This window comes from Stegostoma tigrinum, chromosome 1 (genome assembly GCF_030684315.1).
Source record: "Stegostoma tigrinum isolate sSteTig4 chromosome 1, sSteTig4.hap1, whole genome shotgun sequence".
NCBI lineage: Eukaryota > Metazoa > Chordata > Chondrichthyes > Orectolobiformes > Stegostomatidae > Stegostoma > Stegostoma tigrinum.
This window is the reverse complement of record NC_081354.1, coordinates 98,419,103-98,443,624: the sequence shown is the minus strand read 5'-3', so window position 1 is coordinate 98,443,624 and position 24,522 is coordinate 98,419,103. Positions and strand designations below refer to the sequence as shown.

At 39.3% G+C, this 24,522-nt stretch overlaps 1 protein-coding gene across 1 annotated transcript; it reads right to left on the bottom strand.

Moving 5' to 3' along the window:
- Positions 1–199: 199 nt before the first annotated feature.
- Positions 200–24,522, bottom strand: lias (lipoic acid synthetase). The gene is made up of 11 exons (XM_048532687.2): positions 24,399–24,522; positions 22,771–22,943; positions 17,905–17,998; positions 14,588–14,668; positions 12,584–12,740; positions 11,228–11,285; positions 10,747–10,875; positions 6,745–6,890; positions 5,892–5,962; positions 3,262–3,373; positions 200–1,531 (listed from the first exon to the last, which is right to left on the bottom strand). Exons 1-11 carry the CDS (start codon positions 24,450–24,452, stop codon positions 1,479–1,481), a joined length of 1,128 nt encoding a protein of 375 aa, XP_048388644.1. The 5' UTR covers positions 24,453–24,522; the 3' UTR covers positions 200–1,478.

Here is a 24,522-nt window from a genome sequence, read left to right as displayed (position 1 = left end):
TCCTAAAACATAGTACCAATGGTTATGAACCAAGCAATGGAAGATTGTTTACTGTTTATCAGTACTGCAGGAGTTTGGAACCACAATTTTTTTTTCACACACATGTTGGGGAGTTTAGGAAAATAAGAATTTCAGGAGCTAGAGTCAATAGCTGACAGAACAGCTTGAGGATTAGGATGAAACTACATATCTACTAATGTGTTCTAACTATTTTTATTAGAAATCACACATTTAGTTCAATACAAGTGTTTTTTTAAAAGCCCATATACAGTACAATACCTCAAAGTGCTGAAGGATGTATTCGGTTTTCATTTACCCGCATCAGTTTCACATCAAATTGAATGTTACACAAGTTATGTTACACATTGGATAAAATATTTTATCCAATTATATCAGTGCATCTCTGATGATTTAGAAATACACAATTCAATTTAACCCAAATTACAAAATATTAGCAAAGATTGTAGAAGGGGAAGGAAAATCACTCAAAACAAGGAAATCAATTAATGAAGCATATGAAATCTCCAGTTTTATAAAGAGAGGCATACAGTACAGGAGCATGGAATTTCTAGTGAACTGTCATAAAATATAGATTTGCACTCAACCAGGCAATTATCCAAATCTGTACACAACACTTCAGCAAAGATAAGAAGGCGTTGAAAATAGTGCAGTAAGAATGTGCAAGTTTGGCTCTGGAGTGGTTGTAAAAGTAAAGCCTCCATTATCCTGCTGGACCACGGGGCTGCTCACTCATTAGAGAGACACAGCTGGCGATATTTTAAACGCAAGGTGTAGTGACACTCAGGTGACAGCAAAGGTTGAGAAGGAGAATCCTTCTTGGTAACCTCAGCTGATATGGGAATTAAATCTATGTTGTAAGCATCACTCTACATCACAAACCAACTGTCCAACCAACTGAGCTAACTGCTGTAAGAAAGCCTGCATTTCCAACAGGGTATGCCTTGACATTAAAATATAGCAAACATAACTAGCCAAATTACTTTTTCAAGAGAGCCAGCATGGACTCATCAGGTTGAATGGTCCCCTTCTGTCCAGTAACCAATCTATGACTTTACTTCAAATGTAACTGAACAAATGACTGAGCACAACAATTTATTGTGCAATGACCCAAGTCACCAAATCAAGCACCTTGTTTCCATAATATAATTTGTTCAAAAATGTAATACATTTGAAAGCTCAACATTTTATAGAATGCATCTTCTGAATTCTAGTCAAAATTTAACTTGACTTTTAAGCAAAAAGAAGAGTTGTCCCCAGGAAGGATTATACAGAATTAAGCAGTTAAAATCTAGTGTTTACATCCTCTAACACCATAGTTAGGATTAGAATAGATCAATTCCACCCATTACCACATTCTCAGAGTAACAACAGATAGATTCCTTTCAAATACTGCACCAAGTTAAGTACAAGTGTCATTTTGGTTTTCGAAGATCATAGCTTTGCCACTTTTCAGTCACTTAATTCTTCTCAGCTGTCCTTTCACGAAGTATCTTCTTCAAGAAAAATTCACCTGAATAAAGATAGAATGAGTTATTTGTTAGGAGTGTGTTTGTTTAACTTTTTAAAAATTATTTTTCCTCTTGATTATTTTCCCACCAGCTGAAAGGCCAGAGATAGATTATCCCCAAAGTGTCTGGAAGCATCAAGAAGAAATGTTAAAACACTTTTGCCACTAGGCTCAAGCTGGATGTGTTTCATGTTCAGTGCCAAACATCAAAGTTGTAAGTTAGCCCTAATTCTAAATGGAGTAGAATCTACATGAAAAATGTGAGATCATACAGCTTCCTTGAAGGAAAACAGAAACCTATGCTGTGGACATTACACTTGTACACTATCACTAACCCAGTTGACTCCTATCTTTACTGAATATATAAGTCTAGTCTGAAGAAAGTGAAAATAAAGATTTGTCCATTTGCTAAATTAACAATAAAAGAGTAGGACAGAAGACAGCTAGTTTCCAAGAAGGGCACTTTATTTTCACTGTGATTTACATTGTATTATTTTTCCACCAAACATATTAGAAAACTAAATAAAATTCTACAGTGTTGAGAAGTATGATTGTTAATAAGAACTTCTTTTTAATATGACTTTTATTTTGTAAGCAGAAACCATTTTTGAGACAAGATGGGAGAGACATAAGGGGAGGTGGTGCCTGGGTGAGACAGATGGAAACTGCAATAAGATAGAGGATGATCTCCTACATTTGGAAGATGATTGCCTCTTCCTTGCTAAAAATAAATTTCATCATTGAAGAGTTAATAGCAACTTAGGTGCTCCGTTCAAAAACTTCATTGAAGGAGAAGTAACCATATATCCTTTTGACATCTCTGCAGCACTGATGTGGATGGAAGGGTGGGGTAGAATACACAGAATTTAAAGTTTTCACACAGCAAAGTATTTGAGTTTACTTCAGGATTTTAAAAAGTCTCAACTTCAGAATCAACTAGACAGTCCTGTTATACTTTTTCTATGCACAAAATGTACAAGCGACAAATTATTACATTTTTAGAATTTGTACATTTGTGATACAAAGGTATTAAACTCAGCCCGACAGGTCTGGCTTCCAGTCAGGTACAAACACTGGAGTGAAAACTGCAGGATTATGCAAGTCTGAGCCCCCACCCGTGGTGGGAGATGGAGGCTGGCCAGGTAGGACAGCTGATGAACAGAATATACATACTTAGCTCTTGGGTCTAATAATTCTCACCTCCATGTAGCCGAGGGAACCTGGATGTTCAGAGTTAAAAACAGATGAAGTGTGTCCAAACAGTGACAAGATGCCACCATTAAAAAATGACTTTCATTATTTATCATGTACAGTTGTACTTGGTGGATATAGTACTTTTGTACTAGTAGCATACTCCATATCAATGTAGGTTAGAAATTTGCAGAATTGAAGTGGTGCTTTGACCGCAAAAGATCAGATATACCACTTAAATATTCAAGTTATGAGGTTAGTTACATATGCCACTGCAGAATTTCTGAAGTTTTCAACTGCTAACACAATTGTGATTGCCACTGCCTCTTGGACTGTTGTAAAGCAGTGTCAGCGGGCTCAGTACTTTGAGTAAATCAGTAACTACTGTGGGTTATACAAACCAGTTGCTGATAGTTTAAATATTTTATTTAGTCTTATTTTATGCACAACGAACATGTGGTGCTCCACCTGGTGGTGGCCTTACTTATAGGCTATTGGAGACAGACGCTGTACTTAATTCTATCTAAATACTATATGCTCACCTGCTTTGTATGAAGATCGCACCAGGGGTCCACTTGCTGTGTACAGGAATCCAAGTTCATTCCCCACATTTTCCCAGAACTTAAATTTCTCTGGAGTTATGTACTCATCCACCTAAGAGAAGATACAGTGTTAATGAATTTTCTTATTATGAGAACTGTCTCTTGGAAGTCATCAGGAATGGCAAGTAGTTTTTAGTGAACCTGTTGAAACCTCAAACTTGCTCAAAAGAGTCACAAAATATATTTTCCTCTTGCCACATTTTTCAGGAGGCACGACCTCAGCAATTCTTAGAAGATTACTAATCAATATTAGAGGCTTCGAAAGATTTCCTGGTTAATTTTACCCCAAAAGACGCTAGTTAAATAGCATCTAGATGTTTGATTCACTTAAGCAACAAATCAAGGATTTGGAGAAGGCACAACTATGATTGCCTGCCTAACAATGCTTCTCAAGTTGCTAAGACAATTAATGTAATATGGTTATAACTATTTATTTCATATCTACATACGGAGAGAAAGCCTTAACACAAAGGTAAAGCTCACTCTGGTGGGTTACAAAGCATTTTCAGGCTTTATACAGTTTGCAGCATATATTATAAATTCTCACACTCCAATGTCTATGTCTCACATTATATGTTGTCCCAGTGTTTCATAGTTAATGCCTTCTTTTACCCAAGAATGCTTTTATCTTGCTGACAGTGCAGCTTCTATTTTTAGCAGCCCATCTACATCTAGGGTTCCCATATTATGAAACAAAATGACTGAAAACATAACCCCTAACTAACTGAAACATATTCAAACCCCTTCACTGTTAACAGAATGTGGGCGAAGAGAACTACTCAGCCAGACCTTTCTCGTTGACCACTTACCCGTTCATACGAAGACTTTATCTGGGGTGCTGTTTCTGCCGAAATAACAGAAATCTAACATTGGTTTAGAGATAACAAAGTGTGGAGCTGCATGAACACAGCAGGCCAAGCAGCATCTTAGGAGCACAAAAGCTAACGTTTCGGGCCTAGACCCTTCATCAGAAAAGTTTTCTGATGAAGGGTCTAGGCCCGAAACGTCAGCTTTTGGGCTCCTAAGATGCTGCTTGGCCTGCTGTGTTCATCCAGCTCCGCAATTTGTTATCTCGGATTCTCCAGCAGCTGCAGTTCCCATTATCATTGGTTTAGAGATGACGCTGCAGAATATTATACAAGAAAAAGCACATTCACTTTGGATTTCCTTTGTTAATAATCCACAGATAATATCTCAGGTGAAGGCTGGCACGGTCTGGGGTCAAGGCTTGGGGCAGAGTGGAGGCTAGATGCCGGTGTGGACTGGGCTGGAAGGACTGGTGTTCTGAACTTTTTTTATTTCTGTATTGTCTAATTTATTCCTATGATCTGCAATGCAGGACTTTTTTTTTCTAATTTCTTTTCCTAAGAACTTGTACAGAAGAATCTGTACTTAGGAATGTTTTACCTAAGATGACCTGGTAAGAGGGGACTTTTAAACTTTTCTCTGTACTCAAATGAGTACATGTGACAATAAAGCTAATTCAATTCAATTAAATTTCTGTTGATTCTCACTCCTGAAAAGAAGTCATAAAGCAATTATATAAGTACAAAACAACATACATACAAGAGCAAAACTTGAGGAAACATTTGACCTGAAACATTATAAGTTGCCACTCATTATGCTCAGGAGTTTCACTTTGTTAATTTTTGTTGTCAAATTGTTTGGCACGCAAAAGGATCTCTAGACAAATTAATTAGACCAAAGGGAATCAAAGAAGTTATTAAATATACAGATAAGTAATGCTGAACGCAAACTGTTTAATTGTAATTTGTTTACAACTGAAAACAAGTCAAAGATTAAAAAACAACTTTTCAATTCTGCAACTTGGAGTTCGATTCCAGAGCAAACCAATCAAATTAAAGATCCTGTGTTTCTGTATGCAGGAGAAGTCTCAATCACTGCTTGTTAGACATGGATACAGAACAGAAGATGCTTGTGAATTTGTCAATGAATTATAATCTCAGAGAACACAGGGACGACTGACGTGTGAAGTGAAGCAGAGGTATGCGCACCAGGGAGAGGAGGGGGTGCATTTTTTCTAAGGCAAAACATTAAGAATATTGTTGTTGATAAGGCAAGGTAGATTTTCTCCACATCTAGCCAACCAGTCCAGAACTGCAAAGACCAAGTGAGAAAAGTCAGACACTCCACAGAACTAATCAGTACAAGAACATGCAAAGAAAAACATTTTCCAAGTTAACATTGAGTAACAATAAGAATGTTTGTTCAAAACCCATTGAGATGATCTTACCATAACAGAAACTGATCCTCTAAGCTGATCACAAGTATTAAATAGTATATTAAACCGTATTTAATTATGTGCAGTGGAGGATATTAATTGGGGTTTCACTTGAGCAGACTTAAAGAGACACATGGGAATTGGGGTGTAGCTGAGTCAGGAGAACTATGGTCAAGTCATTTCACTTTGCAAACAAATGTTAGACTGAGTAAAGAGTGGTTCCATTACTATTCTTTGTGAGATATAACAATTAGTGTAAAAACAACTTATAAATCTCATCCAAGTGCGTGCAATATGCAAGTCAGATAGATATCGCGACCGACCTTACCTTTAAATGTCGCTTTGTTGGTTGCATATATTGCCCCAATGTAACACAATCCACACCAGCCTCTCGTAGTTCTGAGAGAGAACATGTAGATGACTTTTGAATTATTTAGGAGAGACCAATAGATTATGCAAGCAGCTATTATCCCCTATTCTTAATTTGATAAACAAAACAAAAACATTTTTAATTACTAGAGTTGATCTTTCTCTGCAGAACGTAATGTTACAGCTTCATTCTGTAGCTGTTATTCTATTAACCCGATGAACGTATGTAAGGTGTGATTTGCCTGAATAGCATGCAAAACAACACTTTTCACTGCAGCTTGGTATATATGACAACAATAAATCAAATGATAAATCAAACCAGTGTTAACCAGCGGGATAAAGCTTATCTAACCAGTAGGACTACACCAATAATGGTCTGTTCTTCTGATGTCAAAATATTAATAGGTAAAATTAATTTAAAACATGCTTTTAGTAATTAGAAATTTCATATTCTGGCCTCAAACTAACAGTGAAAAAAAATTTAAAAAACAGAAATGGAAGATTGCTTAAAAGCATCATACAGACATACCTGCAAATACACCAATAGATACATGTGGGAGAGTTTAATGCTCATCTGTTACTACCATGACCTACTTGAAATTAAAATCCAAAATCACAGGAAAAAAATGTTTCAGACTTAGATTCTGCAGTTTTAACACAGTCTTTATGATCATGGAAAATGATAAAATTCTTGAATTCTTGCACTTTAAATGTCAGTTTAGTAACTTGACCAAGTAGTTTAAAAATATTAAAACGAAAACAGAAGAGCATCACCTCTTCGTGTGGAAAGGGTTTACTTTGTTCACCAATACCTTTCAGAGTTGCATACACCTGAGCATCCGTCTCGCCAAGTCCCAACATTATTGATGTTTTCGAAAGAAGACAGGGTTTTACCTCCTTCGCATGTTTTAATACACTCAGCGATTGGTCAAACCTTGCCCGAGGATCCCGAACAGTCCTAAAGCAATCAAAGAAAGTTTCAATATCTAACAGTCACAAATAAAAGAAGACACAAAGATAGTAATAATGGGAACTGCAGATGCTGGAGAATCCAAGATAATAAAATGTGAGGCTGGGTGAACACAGCAGGCCCAGCAGCATCTCAGGAGCACAAAAACTGACGTTTCGGGCCTAGACCCTTCATCAGAGAGGGGGATGGGGTGAGGGTTCTGGAATAAATAGGGAGAGGGGGGAGGCGGACTGAAGATGGAGAGAAAGGAAGATAGGTGGAGAGGAGAGTATAGGTGGGGACGTAGGGAGGGGATAGGTCAGTCCAGGGAAGACGGACAGGTCAAGGAGGTGGGATGAGGTTAGTAGCTAGGAGATGGAGGTGCGGCTTGGGGTGGGAGGAAGGGATGGGTGAAAGGAAGAACAGGTTAGGGAGGGAGAGACAGGTTGGACTGGTTTTGGGATACAGTGGGTGGAGGGGAAGAGCTGGGCTGGTTGTGTGGTGCAGTGGGGGAAGGGGAGATTTTGAAGCTGGTGAAGTCCACACTGATACCATTGGGCTGCAGGGTTCCCAAGCGGAATATGAGTTGCTGTTCCTGCAACCTTCGGGTGGCATCATTGTGGCACTGCAGGAGGCCCATGATGGACATGTCATCTAAAGAATGGGAGGGGTAGTGGAAATGGTTCCTTCCTCCCACCCCAAGCCACACCTCCATCTCCTACCTACTAACCTCATCCCACCTCCTTGACCTGTCCGTCTTCCCTGGACTGACCTATCCCCTCCCTACCTCCCCACCTATACTCTCCTCTCCACCTATCTTCTTTTCTCTCCATCTTCGGTCCGCCTCCCCTTCTCTCCCTATTTATTCCAGAACCCTCACCCCATCCCCCTCTCTGATGAAGGATCTAGGCCCGAAACGTCAGCTTTTGTGCTCCTGAGATGCTGCTGGGCCTGCTGTGTTCATCCAGCCTCACATTTTATTACCTTAACAATATTTGCCTACTTTCACTCAATTTCCTTGATTATTGCAGTATTGAAAATGTCATAGCCTTCTGGAGACCAAGTTTCAGATTTCTGCTAATATAATCGTACAAAAGTGATACTCCTAAGTGATTGAACTCTAACTTCGTAAATTCACAGATCTCTATCATGAATTCCTCCACCTGAGGAAACGGTTTTTCTATATGTATTCTATAATGATGAAACACTCCATTAGACACCCTGGAAAATACTTAAACTCAAGGGTACAAAACAAGTTTATGCAATTGACCACATTATTTAACTCTCTCAACACAGCAAATCAGGTGAATCTGTGCTACACTCCCCCAGAGGTTAAAATATCCTTTCTGATGTGCAGTGCCCATAAACCCCAAGATTGGGTCTATTCAAGGCTCTATACAACAAATGAATTATATCATTTTTGAATCCAATCTCATGGTAATCAAGGCCAATATTCAATTTAAGTTTTTAATACTTTCTGTACCTGTACACTAGCTTTCGTTGATCTGTGTAACAAAACACCAAAATTTCTTTGCTTTTTCACAGTTCCTATTTTGTCAGAAAATATTATTTGCTTTTCACATTTAGATCATTTTTAGTTTGACAAGCTGTAACTAGTGGCATGCCACGGGGATCAGCGCTGGGCTCCTAACTAATCACAATCTATACGAACAAAAGATGAGGGAAGTGAACGTATGGTAGCAATGTTTCTCGATGACACAAAGACAGTTAGTAAAATAAGTTATCAGGAGGAGGTAAACAGTCCGCAAAAGGAAGATAGACACGTTAAGTGAGTCTGAGTGGGCAAAAGAAATTGGCAAATAGTGTTTAACATTGGTAAATATAAAACCGTCAATTTTGGCAGGATGAATAGAAAACGTGTAACTATTTAAATGGAAGTAAACTGCAGGATTTAGTGGTACAGAAGAATCTGTTAGCCCTGGTACATGAATCATAAAAGTTACTATGTAGGTACACAAGGTGATCAGGAAGGCATATGAAATGTGTCATTTATTGCAAGGTGAATGGAATATAAGTGTTGGGAAGATTTACCTGCAGTTGCACTGTGATTCGGCAAAAATCACAGCTGGAGTACTACGTACAGTTTTGGTCTCCTAATTTGAACAAAAATAGCTGCTTTAGAAGGAGTCACAGAAGGCTCATTGGACAAATTTCTGGATTTATTGTCTGAAGAAAGGATCAACAGGTTAGGCCTATACCAATTTGATGTTAGAAGAATGAGATATCTTGTTGAAGCATAAAATAATCTGAGGGCTGATTCAGGATGATATTTGGAGGAGGCTTCCTCTTGTGGAGGAGACTAGAACTGGAGGATACAGCTTAAGAATAAGATGTCATCCCCATAATACAAAGGTGAGGAAAAATGTCTTCTCTCAGATTTGTTAATAGTCTGGAATTATGTTCCTCAGAAGCTAGTGGAGGCTAAGTATTCAAATGTATTCATGTCTCAGTTAGGTAGACAAGGGAGTCAAGCAATATTCCTCACAACTTTTTCTGCTGTGCACAGACTTCGAGAAATATCAAGTGATGTGCATTTCCCAGTGGCTGCACTGTTTAGAGGGAAAGTTGGACTTGAAGGTTATATGTTGCAAACAGTTAAGTTGGACGGAGACCACAAACAGATCAGCTGTGACCTTGCTGAATAATGGAACTGACTTAAAAGGGCCAAATGGCCTTTCTTTATTGATTCATGGGATAAAACGTTGCTGACTGGGCCAGTATTTAGTGCTTATCCATAGATGTTCTCAAGGTGGTAGTGGTGAGCTGCCTTCTTGAATCTCCTACTACTGTTCATAGCTTCTATGTTCCTACATAAAGTTAGAACGCACATATACATGTTTTGTTGTCTGGAAACCTGAATACACAGCTCACTATTCCTTTGACTAAGTTTGGAAATAAACGACAAGAATCTAAGTCCACTTATCCCAAGCGTAGACCTGATGTGCTGTCAATTGTGTGTGGGGGTTCAAGGTAGATTCATCTATTGTTGTGATGTCCTTTCCATAATGGGGCATTCAAAACTGTACTCAGTACTTCAACTTCCTATGACTTTTAGATTCCTCTTATTTCTGCTAAAACAGTGAGTACTTCATTGTCACAGCTCTGCCCCTATTAACATAAACAGTGATAAAACATTTGTTAGAGGAATGCTCCCTTGATTGTGACAGCAACTTAAATTGTGAATGAGTGACATAGTGGGCTTTCTGAAATGACAACACAGATGTAGTTATTTGAAGCACCTACTATCAATATTAACATGGAGGTGCTTCCAATTTCTTCCCATTCTCTGTAAGTGTATTTTACTAAGAAACTAAAGGATTAACTACTCCAGTGTGTTTATCACCAAAGATCAGTGATGATTATTCCATAAGAAGCTGAAAATTGTTTCAGCTGCAATCCCAATTTTCTAGAATATTGATCTTCTAAATTAAAATACTTCAACTGATGGGAAGAGAGTAGGGCACGCTTTTATTTTGATTCAAAAATATAGCAAAAATACTAAAAATCTCAACAATCAAAAGCAAAAGCAGCAGAAATGCTTGCCTTATGTCTTTAACCCTGTGTGTGTGAAATTAGATCTGGATCATGCTGAGATTCCTCAATTGATAATGATATCAGAAACAGCTGTAGTGGTGGTGATATATTGGTGATCACAGATGCCTTCCCAGTAGTTGACCCGAGTTTGATTCCTGGCCTTTGAAAGTTGCGAATTTCACAGGTAGGATTAGATGCATGGCAATGGGACTAAAGCCACAAAAAAGGGAACACAATGTCTAAATGAAAGGGTGGAGGAAGTGGTAGAAGTAGTTTGACAAAATAATCTACAACCAACATGCATTCACACCTTTGCAGCTCCCGAACAGTCTCCACGTTGTGTGCGTATACATCGAGTCCTGACAGAGCAACTGTTTCAACAGCTTTTAGGTCTCCTCTGAAGTCAGGGGTCAGGCATTCTACTATAATTTTTGAATGTCTACAAAACCAATTGCAAAGTTATATAGTCAATGAAAATTCAAACGACATCATTTAAAATCGAGAAATGATAAGCCACTTTGCAAACACCAAACTCTCATTAAAATCTGAAAGATCAAATAGGCTTTCAGAGATTATGTACTTAAAGAAACAACATATGGATAATTAATTCAGAATGTGGTCCAGTTCACGCATCTTGAAAATTAAATGTGAGCATGAAAGCAAAAGGATCAATTTCCTGACAAAGATTTTGCTACAACAATTTTTCAAAAATATTGATAGCATTTTGAGAGGCCTGGGCCAGGGAAGTTATCTAAAAGATCAGGAATTACAAATAATTTAAATAGCTTCACCTTTCTTTCAAGCGTGATACAGTTGCTGCAAAGTGTTTTGCTCCACCATCTGGAAGATCTGACAAGAAGTAGCAAGTCACACGACAATAGTACTTCTCTACACCATAATTTTACTTTTAATTTATTAAAATAGTTCAACAATAGCAAAATAAAATGGCAATCTAAAACTGCACAAATTTTTGTCATTGCCCTTCCCAGTTACAGGCTATTAAGGAGACAAAATGTACGCAGATGACCTGTAACAAGTAGCACTGGGCAGAAATAGTAAGAACTGGAGTCAGAAATAACACAGAGTGGAGCTGGAGGAGCACAGCAGGCCAGGCAGTAGAGGAGCAGGAAAGTTGATGTTTCGGGTCAGGACCCTCTTACTGAAGATGTTGTCTGGCCTGCTGTGCTCCTCCAGCTCCATACTGTGTTAGCACTGGACAGAATCTCACTTTGATATTAAAGTTTTTGGTTTTCAAAAGAGTAATACAGCAAATATTCAATTAATCCGTCTCAAAGCAATGAACTAATTTAACACAGTTCATAACTAAACAGATTGTATTCATTGAAATTTGGGGATAATCCGGATGTAGGGAAAAACTTACAGGCATTTGAACCAGAATGACATTTCAAAGAGACTGACAATTAAACAAGGTTTGAGAAAAGAGAGGGATGGTTGAGAATAATACAAATTGGAATTTTTATTTTCTTTAGAGTTGTTAGTGTTGTCTGGGAAGCCAGCCTGTATTATCTATCCAATTTACTGTCGAGCATGGTCTTTTTCTTAAGCTACTATAGTATGTGCAGTGAATGTACTTTATAGTTAAGGAATGCATGACAATAAAGGGATAGTGATACAGTTCCAAATTAGGGTAGTTTGCGACTTGAGCAGCTAGCAATTGGTGATGTTCACTTGTAGCGGGTGCCCTCCTAGGTGCTGGTGGTCATGATTTGAAAGCTGCTGTCAAAGAAGCTACAGTGAGTTATTGCAATGCATCCTGAAAGTATTACACACTGGTGCCACAGTTTGCCAATACTGACGTTTGTTTCAAAAACCAAAAGTAGAGGAAGAAAGGGCGAGAGCATGGACAAGGTATAAGAGAAAAGCAAGTTGAGGGGATTACAGAGATAGGGAGGAGGCAAGATAAGAAACTCCAAGCCGTGCATAATGTTGTAATTAAATTCTAACAAAAACTACAGGGTCCCAACTCTTCATTAGCAACCTAGTTGATATCTACCCCCAACAATTTTATATATAAGAAAATGGAACTAATATGTTTAACCATTATAGCCATTATTTTTGCAGAAAAAAGTCTCAATAATGCAAAAAAAAACAAATGAATGATGAACTATAATATCAACAAAACTCACCATCTCTGTCCACAGAGGTTAGTACAACATAGTCAAGGTTCCACTCTGCAATTGCGTTTGCTGTGTTGAATGGTTCATCCGGATCTAAAGGTGGAGGATTGCGACTGGTTTTTACTGAACAGAACCTGCAGCCTCTTGTGCAGGTGTCACCCATTAACTAACAAAAGAAACAAATGCACAAATAAGCATTTAAATAAAACGGTAACTTACAACTTTCCCGTTATTTACTAATGTGGACTGGATTTTTAAAATAATGCAGTACTTCAAAATATATCTCAACATTCATTTACTGAGTATAGAAAAGCATTTCATTAATTTACAAAATATTTCAAATAGGTTTTACTAACAACTTTGCAGATCGCAAACTCGATTTAGCTGCAAAATGAAGCATCAGAATAAATCAAAGTCATGTTCAACTATTTAATTCGGCTTCTTTACAGTGCCACAAAACTTAAGACTGTGTTTTAAGTTTTGTCAGTGATTAATGGTAGATGCAATGGAGTGCCTGCTTCAATCTTTGGTCTAACTCAATCAGAGTTGGGAAAACTTTTGATTGCAAGGCCTTCTGAAGAAGGGTCTAGGCCCGAAACGTCAGCTTTCCTGCTCCTATGATGCTCCACGGCCTGCTGTGTTCACCCAGCTCTACACCTTGTTACCTTCAAGTTTTGTACAGGTTACAACATGCATATTACAATGCCCATACTCCAATCCCCATGACTCTGATATTTTCTTTGTTGTCTTGTAGTCTCTCTCAGTCATTGTCTGTTCCTCACCCAAGTCCTCAGATAGTGTTACTTGTACACTACTAGACTTGACCATCTGATTGTTTCGTTTGTTGTTCATTTCTCTGAAGCAGCTTTGTTTATTACTACATGGCCAAAGCATTCACCCTGAACTAACTAAACCCTTTCAGTACCATTGCAGTAATGCAGTACAGTAATTAAACCAAAAGTTACTCCCTTTTCACGCCCTCTTGTCTTAATATCAGCAATGCAGTCGGCCACATCTCTATATGTTGGTGCACAATCTCCATAGAGACCAATATTTTTCAAAAGGAATTAAGGTTCTGAATCATCTACAATGTATTTAAACCACTATTTTGACAAGGACACCAAAATTGCACACAGTATTTAAGATGTGTTCTCACCACTGCACTGTAAAACTGAGACATAAATATCCTTGCCTTTACATTCCGATTTCATTCATAATAAAGGATACATTCCACTGGACAGAAAACCATAAGAACTGTGGATACTGGAAATCTGAAACAAAAACAGAAATTGCTAGAAAATCTTGGCTAATCTGGCAGTATCTATGGAGAGAAATCAAAGTTACCGTTTCAGGTTACTGAAGGGTACTGAAGGGTAATTGGACCAAATCTAAAAAAAGTGTCACTGGACGCAAAACGTTAACTCTGATATCTCTTCACATGCATGGCAGAGCTGCTGAGATTTTCCAGCAATTTCTGTTTGTTTTACATTCCAATGACTTTACTAGCACTGTAGTAGCCTTTTGCGACTCATGCACAAGAACTCTAGATCCCTCTGCACCTTGGAACTATGCAGCTGTTCTCTGTTGAGTGAAGCAACTTTATTCTTTATTCCTTTATTATTTCTTACAAATTATGTTTATACTTGGATTAATGCATCTAATATTGAGATTGTAATATATTCCCAATAGTTAAAGCAGTCAAAAACCACAGTAAAGTATTATATTTCCAATAAAGATATGCAAATCCTGACTGGCATTTTCCCTCTAATTCTCACAGCTGTTTCCATGTTGCCTGGGGTAGATCAAGGATACTTCTGTTGCTACCCAATCATGATGTCTTTGAAAATCCAACAAGCAACAGCACTGGGTATCAATAGAATGCCTTGATGGAAGACAGTGTGGAACGGTGGTGATACTGGGAAAATTTGAAGAAAGGAATAGGGAAACAAATATTTGATTTTAATAAGGATTCTGGAGCTGCCATAATTTTTAAGAGTGGCTTACACATCTTACCATAATGGTGGCAGTAGCAGTACCTTTTTCTCCACCTCCCCAGCATTCGCCTATATTTGGGCATCTTGCCTCTTCACATACCTAAGAAACAAAAACCTCACCTAATAACCATGTATTTAGCATATATTTGTGAATCAACACACAAGGAGCAATTCTAGACTCTCAAATTGCCTCCATTTAAATTCCAGCCTGAAATGTCTTTTCAATTTGAATATCAGATAATTAAATTTGGAGTCACCAGTGGAATTAAATCAGTGACAAAACAAAGTAATTAACCTTGAAAAGTTCACTTTTTGACAGCAAACATATGGTGTCACAGGGCTCAGCTTGTATTCTTAAATGAAAAAAGCAACTGATTGAGGATAGATGTGCAAGAAAAATGTTTTATGTTTTTAAAAACAAACCTTAACACACACCAGGTCAGATACAATGATGAAGCAAGTTAGAAACCAAGATGGACTGGATATAAAGTTGCTAATGAAAGACGTTCTTACTGGAGGACGACTTGTACATGGTTCAAAACAAAGTTCCCATTATCCCTTCAGGAGTTGAGGTGGTTTGAGTTTCAGTCGGCCACCAGTTGGAGGGGGTGGGGTGCTCCGGCTGTTGTCAGTGTCGGTGGCGGCGGTTTGTGTTTGAAAAAAGTAACAGTAAAACGACATCTTTATTCACCGCCCTCCCCCTTTTTGCCCCCCTTCGTTCCATCCCCGCCACCAAAGACGCTGAAATCTAAGAGTTTCGTCAAGAAGACGCGGTCGGGCGGGGTGCTGAAGGTGGTGCGGGAGCACTACCTGCGGGACAACATCCTGTGCGGCTGGGCCCCGTGTGAGGAGTGCGGCTCCCGGGGCCAATGTCCCTCCCCGGGCCAGAACCCGACCCCCAGCGGCCTAACCGACAGCCCCCACACCGACAGTCAGCTCTGCCCCCGGCCTCACTACCTCCTGCCCGACACCAACGTGGTGCTTCACCAGTTAAGGACGCTATTCAAAAGTTCAAGTGACACTTAAGTGACTGTTGGACATGCACATGGACAGCAGTGAATTGAGGGGAATGTAGGTTAGGTTATTTTGTTTTTGGATTAGGATTATTCCACGGCACAACATCGTGGGCCGAAGGGCCTGTACTGTGCTGTACTTTTCTATGTCTATGTCTATGTCCTAACTGAAGCAAAATTCATTCACACAACAGCGCCTTAACAAGCCACATTTTTATAATCGCTATGGCTGCACCTTGATGTTAGAGATCATGAATGATTTGAGAAATAATGTTTACAGTGAAGTGTCTTTGCCGTGCTTATTTTGTCTTTTGAACAAAATATCCCAGTTCAGTATTTTCCTAGTCCCCAGGCCTCTTTCTGTTGCAATTAATGTTTCAATTGTTGGTTTCCAGTGTGTTACTGACCAAGTCAAAATCAGATATCAAACCCAATCATTTAGTCTTATAGGTTTTGTTATTGTACAGACAGGACCATACACGACAACAGGAACTGTATTCCAAAGAGTATTTGAAGTGTAAAATGCTTTGAAACATTGAGATTGTGAAAGGCAGTATTTAAAAGGTTACTCAGAAATTAAAAACAGTGAAAAACAAAACAAAAGGCACAAAGATCTTATCTACCACCAAACTATGCAACATAGAAATTAGGAGCAGGAGTAGGCCATTTGGCCCTGCTCCACCGTTCAAAATAATCACAGCTGATCATCCAACTCAGTATCGTTCCTGCTTTCACCTCTTTTATCTCTTTAGATCAGAACCTTATCAAACTTCTTGAAGCTGCAATATTTCATCCTCAGTGGCTTTCTGTGGCAGAGATTTGAGGTCTAAGGTCTTGATGTGGTGCATGATTTCATAGTGGTCACTACGCTGCATTGTAGCCGCAGCTCCCTTGGCTCGAATCCGAATTGCGGTAATGACTGTTGCCAGACGGTGGCACAGTGGTTAACACTGATGCCTCACAGCACCAGGGACCTGGGTTCAATTCCAGCCTCAGATGACTGTGTGTGGAGTTTGCACATTCTCCCCATGTCTGCTTTGGTTTCCTTCCATAGTCCAAAGACGTGCAGGTTAGGTGGCCGCCCATAGTGTCCAGGGATGTGTAGGCTAAGTTACAGGGAAATAGTCGGGGAATAAGTCTGGGTGGTATGCTCTTCAGAGAGTCAGGGTGGTCTTGCTGGGCCAAATGGCTCGTTTCCAAACTGTAGTGATTAAAAAAGGAATTCCAGAGGTTCATCACTCTCCAGATGAACAAATTTCTCCTTATCTCAATCTTAAATGAGTGACCCTGTTTCCTCAAGGTAAGCAGGAACATCCTTCCTGCTTTTATCCATGTTAAAATTTTATAGTTGATTTAAGATATCCCCATCCTTCTAAACTCCAGTGGATATAATCCTAACCAATCCAATCTTTATTCATATGTCGGTCCTGCCATCCCAGGGGTCAATCTGGTAAACCAAGTAACGAGACACAGACCTAATCTCTCAATCTGCAGACCTTCTGATTTACACTTTTGTTTTTAAGAGAAGTTCAGAATGGAGGAGACGTGCATCCCCAATGAAAAAGAGTGATCAGAGACAAGCATCCAATGATTCCCTCCCAGCTTTTGCCAATTGATATTAGCAGGTGCCTATGCTGCTTCCCGCTTTGTGGATTAGGAGTGAGGATTGGAAGAGCAAAGATAAGCACAAAAAATTAAAAGGGCAAAAAAAATGGAAAAGACTGGAAGGCTCCAGGCTGAAACCAAAGTCGAATCAACAGAAGTGTCCAACTGACTTGGAAGTAGGCAAGGGGAGAAGGAACTAAAATGAGTCATAAAGACATTCTCTTGCTAATTAGAAGATGGTGACTGACTATGTGTCCATAACTGTGTCAGACATTGGCAGGAAACAAATTGACCATTCTGGTCCCAATGCTTGAAATATTAGTTTTTTTACACTTACTTGAGAACTAACCATCAGAACACTATAACTGGAGTACTGTCTTCACCAATAGCATTGTATTTGTATGTGTGCCTTTCGTCCCTTCAGATCAAAGAGACAAAATGGCCTGGAGTCTAGACAGGAGAAGTAGCAGTGAAATCTAACAGCCTAAAATTCATACTGGATAAATTGTTAAAATTCATTTTGTAAACAATTCAACTCAATCTGTTATTGGACTCTAGTGGTACAGTGGTAGTATCCCTGCCTCTGAGCCAGAATGCCTGGGTTCAAATCCCACCTAGTCTAGATGTGAATCATAACATGTCTGAACAGAATATTTGTTTAATCTGTTATTTACTTGTTTTACATCGGCTGCCTCAAAGATTCTCAGCAAGTACTCACAGTGTGCAGATTTAAATTCCGAAGAGTATTCTTCAGTTTGTTATAATTTTTTCCAAGAGGAATCTCTGTCTTCAACCATGGAGGTAATCTAAGTCTACAAATATAAGGTACACTGTAAAAGTAAATCATTGTGAAAATTCCCTCCTTTTGACAACCAAGCTGTGAAACAGGACCATACAGTGGTGCTCCAACATCACCGTGACAGGTTCATTTGTAATTTCCCATTCATTGATCCAGCCACTAGCAGATTTGTCTGGAGATTTTACAGTGAGGATCATAGTAGAAATGGAAAGTCATTTTGCAGAGCACACAGACTTCCTGCATCCAAACACAAGACAGCACAACAGATGTTTAAGAAGCTCAAGATTGTCAACCCCATCAACTTTTGGTCCCAGGAGAAGAAGAAAGTAAATGGTGAGAAGAATGCTGTGCTATGTACTCTTTGGTCAAACTATTCTCTAGTTCTTTTAGAAAATATTAAGAGAATTTTCACTGACTTTTTGTCAGTTCCCTACAGTATTAGTGCTTCAGTCAGACCTCCTATCTTGCTAGGATGCCTCACAGATGTCACTAATGGAGATGGTCCCAGCAGATTCTAAAACAGCTGAACAAGGAACAGGGAAAGTCAGCAAATGTCTGAGTCTAAATGGACCAGAAAAAAACAAACAAATAAACTATATTTCTGGCTGGGAATTCAACCTGGAACTGGAACCCTGGTCAATTTCCCTTTCCTTTGTTTAAAAGTTAAAGAATGATTAGAAATGTGGCAGTTTGGTGTGTTAGAAATCAATCTAGGGTTCGGCACTCCACTCACATTGTAGTCTGTATTATGTTAAACATTTCCTGATACATACAAGCTGAGGAATTTTACACAGGTGCCAGCCCTTAGAATTTTGCATAGTATACCAAGGGCTGGAGCCTATAATGGGAGGACCCATGGCATTTCCCTTTTCAGCCTTGGAGGGGACACTTCTCTGCATCTCTTCTGCACAAAGTGCTTGACCTTGGAATGTATAAATCTGCAACACTCAGTCATAGACAATTCCTTACACCCAATCACCATCATGCTTCAAGTAATGAAACAGTTTTGTTCAGAGTTGATGGCCTCCCAGGAACAAGTGATGTTTGTCTCACTGCTTGTGTCCATAGAAAGTATAAAGTCCGGCAATACGGAGCCACTGGATGGTTGTGACAAGATTCACTACATCTCTTTCCAGATGTTTTTTCAAACATACATTACAGCAGGGTATTAGTTTTAAAGGGTGCCGAACCACAGCACGCCAGCCACTTCCCCTGTCTGATGAAACTTGCTCAGGGCAGCACAGGGTTTGACCTAGGATTTGTAAAGTTTCTACAGCTCAGTCGATAAGCTTGCTGAACTATTGGAGGAGCTGTCGTACTTCTGTTCAATTCTTTGCCAATTCCAGATGTTGATTAGTGGCATCCTACCTAGAATGGGGCCTCAACCACTCAGTACATTATTAATGATTTAGGTAAAATAATAGAGAACAATGTGTCCAAGCGTGCCAGTGACACGAGATTTGTAGTATATAAGTAGAGTAGACAGGCACATAAAATTCTGAAGAGATCTTGATGAAGTCCCTTTATAGCACATGGACTGGTGGGTAGTACAGCTTCATGGCTTGAGAACTGGTTAACAGCAGGCAGCAATGAGTAGGCATATATGGATCATACTCAGGTTGACAGGCAATAATCAATAAAATACCACAAGGATCAGTGCTTGAACCCCAACTATTCACAATCAAAGTCAAAGATTTGGATGTGGAGGTCAATTGTAATATTTCTGAGTTCACAGATGATACAAAACTTGGTAGAAATGAGATTCAGACAGACAGAACGAGTGGGGAAGAACACAGCAGATAACTGAGATTATCCATATTAGTAGGATGAATAAAATACAGAGCACTTCTTAAATGCTCCGAGAGTGGAAAAAGTTGAGTTCAAAAGCGACCTTGGTGTCTTTGTCGATGAAAACTAGCATATAGGTGCAGCACGCAATTCAGAAGGTGCACAGTTTGTTAGCTTTATCACAAGAAGATCTAACTACAAGAGCAGAGAATGCTTGCTTCAGTTGTATAGGACACTGGCAAGAATTACATTTGGAGCATTTAGTGCAATTCTCGTCCTTTTTCCATTGTTCTAGAAGGAGTGCAACGGAGGATCACCATAATGATTGCTGGGATGGTGGGACTAACCAATGAGGAGAGACTAAGGAGACAGGGCCTGTTTTCTCTGGACTATAGAAGGATGAGAAGCAATCTCATAGGAATTTCCAAAATACTTGAAGTGATTGACAAAGTAGATACAGAAAGAATGTTTCACCTCGCTGCGGGGGTCTAAAACTAAGGAATATAGTCTCAGAATAAGACAAGCTATTTAGAATTGAGATGAGAAGGGACTTCTTCACTTAGAGAAACGTGAATCTTCAGAATTCTGTACCTTGAAGCTATGGAATTTCAGTCACTGAGTAAACTGAAGACAGAGATTGATAAATTTCTAGTTATTAAGGGATACTGGGATAGAGTAGGAATATGAATGAGGTAGTTGATCAGACATGATCTAGTATAGCAGAGCAGTTCATCAGGCTGAATGGTCCACTCTTATGTTCCTAAACTGGCTAAGTGGTTAAAACTGTTGCAAAGAATTACAACAATTAAATGTGACGTCCTCTATCTGGCATCACATAAGAATAGATCTGAGCATTATTTAAATAGGGAAATGCTATCCTATAATTAGAACAGTGGTTATATATCAAAAATATTTGATTGCAAAGCACTGTATGACAACATCTTGAAGTTAAAAAGACACCACATAAATGCAAGTCCCTCTTTTGGGAACAGTGAATGTAAATACATTTTGGGTTCCATGCACACAGATCACTAAAATGTAGTAATAAAAGCCATAAAGTGAATGCTGTAGATCTAAAATAAAATTACAAAGTGCTAGAAACCTAGCAGGTCTGGCAGCATCTTTGGAGAGAGAAGCTGAGTCAGTGTTTCAAATCCAGTAGGTAGTACGATCAAGATGTTCACAGATGGCAGACAATTAATGCATTCAGTAAGTAGTGAAGAGAATAGCCATAAGCATCAGGAGAATGTCGATGGATTGGTCCGCTTAGCAGAGCATTGATTTATGAAATTCAACCCGGAAATGTGAGATGTAATGTACTTGGCGAGATCTAACAAAGCAAGGGCTTATATTATGAATGGCAGGACTCTAGAAAGTCTTAAAAGATCAAAGGGATCTTGGTGTGCATAGATACAGATCTCTGGGATAGCAAGGCAGTTATTAATTTGGTTAAGGCAGCATATGGGATACCTGCCTTTATTAACTGCGGTATAGAAATACAAGAGCGAGGAGGTTATGCTGGAACTGTACAAGATGCTGATTTGGCCACAACTAGAATACATCTGCAGTTCTGGTCACCGCATCACAGGAAAGATGTGATTGCACTAGAGAAAGTGCAGAAGAGATATACCAGGATGCTGCCAAGGCTTAAAGGCCTGAGCTATGACAAAAGATTGGACAGGCTGGACTTATCTTCCTTGGAGCAGTGAGAGATGAAGGGGACCCAATAGAGGTCTACAAGATTATGAGAGGTGAGCACAGGAAAGCACTTTTCCATTATAAAGGAGTCAATAACCAAGGGACATAGAATTAAGACAAGAGGTTAAATTTAGAGCAAAATATTCAGAAGAAAAAAGTTAAGAAACACTCCCTCACACAAAAGGCAATAGAACTAGAAAACTCTGCCAAAAAGACAGCAGATGCAAGCTCAGTGAAGAATTTTAAATGAGATCAATAGAAGTACCAGGGGTAGCAAAGTATATAGAGTCATGGAAGAAGAATGGAATGAAGTTAGAAGTCTGCAACAATTTCATTAAGTGGCAAAAAAACTTCAAAAGTGCTGAATGGTTTATTCCCATCCTCATGTTTTCTCCTATGTGCGTGGTCACTGTATGCAACCTTTCTGTTTCCCAAATGCGGTTGATTTTTAGAAGCCTGGATTTGGAGCCATTGGAGAATAAACAGCACAAATCACACTTTTACATACACTTTCTATGCAAGTTTGCATTGGAATTTCAAGGGGATTGAAATTCATTTCACATGAGATTGCTACAGGAAATCTGTACTTATGTGAATAAGGGAAGCAATGGTTTACTGCCTTAGCTAAATCAGATTGAAGAATTCTTTCGAGTACTGTAATGCACAGTCCAAAGTAATGTAAGACAGAATAGTTAATTCAATGCTTACTCATACACAAAGGATATAGAAAGAGCGAAAGACAGATTAAGAAGCAGGCTATAGGCACTAAGAAAGGTAGAAATAGAATACTTAATTCTTAAAATGTCTAAAATGATGCAAACTTGAAGGAATGAATGCAAACTTATAACAGTTAATTTTCAAAAGCCAGGGGTAGTTTAGTAGCAATTAATACACCAATAACACTATTAAATATGCAGTTACAGTAAAATAGATAAGCCTCAACTTTTTCTGGAATGCTTAATGTACATTTGGTGGGTAATTAGAAGAGTTTTAATATTCCAATGTTACCTCTTGGCTTTGTAGCAAAGCTTCTGCAGAAATAAATCGGAGTGGCTTAATAATGTCTGTTTTAACTGCATTACAGGTTGCAGTTCAATTTATACATTAACTAGCAAGTGCTAATATCTTCACTTACCGTTAGCACAAATTTAGCCTTTTTTTAAAGCATCAAGGAAGGGTCTATACCAAAAATGTCAATTGATCAGCTGACTGATCTGCTCTGTATTTCCAAGATTACCTATACTTTCATCTTTTACAATTTTTTCCAGTATGTTTCAAAATAAGTGCCAAAACTTGTACCTTTCTCCTTTTTGTCGCTTCAAGTTGCCCCTATATTCTCCCCATGATTTCTTGTCCGACAATCCGCCATTTATAAACTCCTGCAGGTCAGGTCCCTCTTGTAAGAGTTGTTTCTTTTTGTCTGACAATACACTGTAAGCCTTCGGCTGACTACACACAAGGTGAGCAGAGACCTGAAATATTCCGCACACAATTGACAAAGATCCCACATTTATCAAAAATATTAAGAAGTTGTGTTGATGTACCAAGAAACAGACATTTACTTTAAGCAGAATGAACTCAAACATTCATATTTGACACAAACCATTGCCATTATTGACAGATTAATGCAATGAAGTCCATCAAACCTGTACAAGCTATGTGCAATTCTAATCAAACAGCAAATTGGACTGCAGTAGTTTAAGGCAGCAGCTCATCATCACCTTCTCAAGGGCAGCAATGGATGGGCAATAAACCATGGCCAAACCAGTGATGTCCACATTCCCTAAAGACTCTGAAGATAAACTAAATTTGAGCAGAATGGTTTAATTAAGACCGTCTATACTTCTGTAGAACTAGTCACATCAGCCAATTTGTGATCAGAGATAATGGGAACTGCAGATGCTGGAGAATCCAATTTAACAAAACATGAAGCTAGATGAGTACAGCAGGCCAAACAGAATCTTAGATGCACAACAGCTGACGTTTCGGGCCAAAACGTCAGCTTTTGTGATCCTAAGATGCTGCTTGGCCTGCTGTGTTCATCCAGCTTTACACTTAGCCATCAATTTGTGCCGCCTACTCAGATGTTATAAGCTTTGATGTAGTAATGCCTATGGAAATCGAAGAACAATTCATCCACTGGTTCCCCTTTATCCATGGCACAAGTTACCTCTTCAAAAAAAAGTCCAATAAATGAGTTAAACATGAACCGAGTCCCAGGGTGTCAGATCAGAATCTTGGAATATCTGGGGAGAAGTGTAGTGCGGGGGGGGGGGGTGTGGTGAAGAGTTCTGAGTATAAATTTCCTGTTTTATCTGGAGTGAGGCTATTTAACAGTCTAACTTTTCCTGAAAAACTGTTTTACTTAATCCCCTCGGAAATATCCGAAGCTTCTGATTTTCAGAAGGCACTAAATTCTCGGGCAAGTCCTTCGGAGTCTGCGACGGAGATTCCGCAGTTCCCGGTATCTGCGACACCCAAATGCTCCGGAACTGCCCAGACCCGAAGAAGGGTCTTCTGAACAAGGGTCTCGGCCTGAAACATTAGCCTTCCTGCTCCTCTGATGCTGCTGTGTTTACCCAGCTCCACACCTTGGTATCTCAGGCTCTCCAGCATCGGCAGTTCCTACCATCTCTGTTCTAGAATAACGACCTCCCAGCCATTAGGGAGATGCCTCTCTTCGTGTCTTAGTTTTTATCTTCCTTGACGCTGCAACCAGAAAAACAACCTAACAAAATAACGAGGTGAAAGATCGACGTCTGACCCCAGCGGTACTCGGTCATGTCTCTGAATCACAGTTTACAAAGGCACTGCCACAAACCCAGCTTCAATGTCAACACTCTTGGCCAATCAATCTCACGACCCCTACATCGCCTTGACCAACAACGCCCCCAGCAAAGACTGTAACGACCCCCGGTCTCACTTACCTGACACAGCCGTACACCAACCGCCGAGCAACGACCCGCCTGCAGCAGCTTCATGTCGGCCTCTTGTCTCAAAGACAGACACACTTTACCCGCCAGACCCCCTCAGAACCAGCCGGCAGCGCCT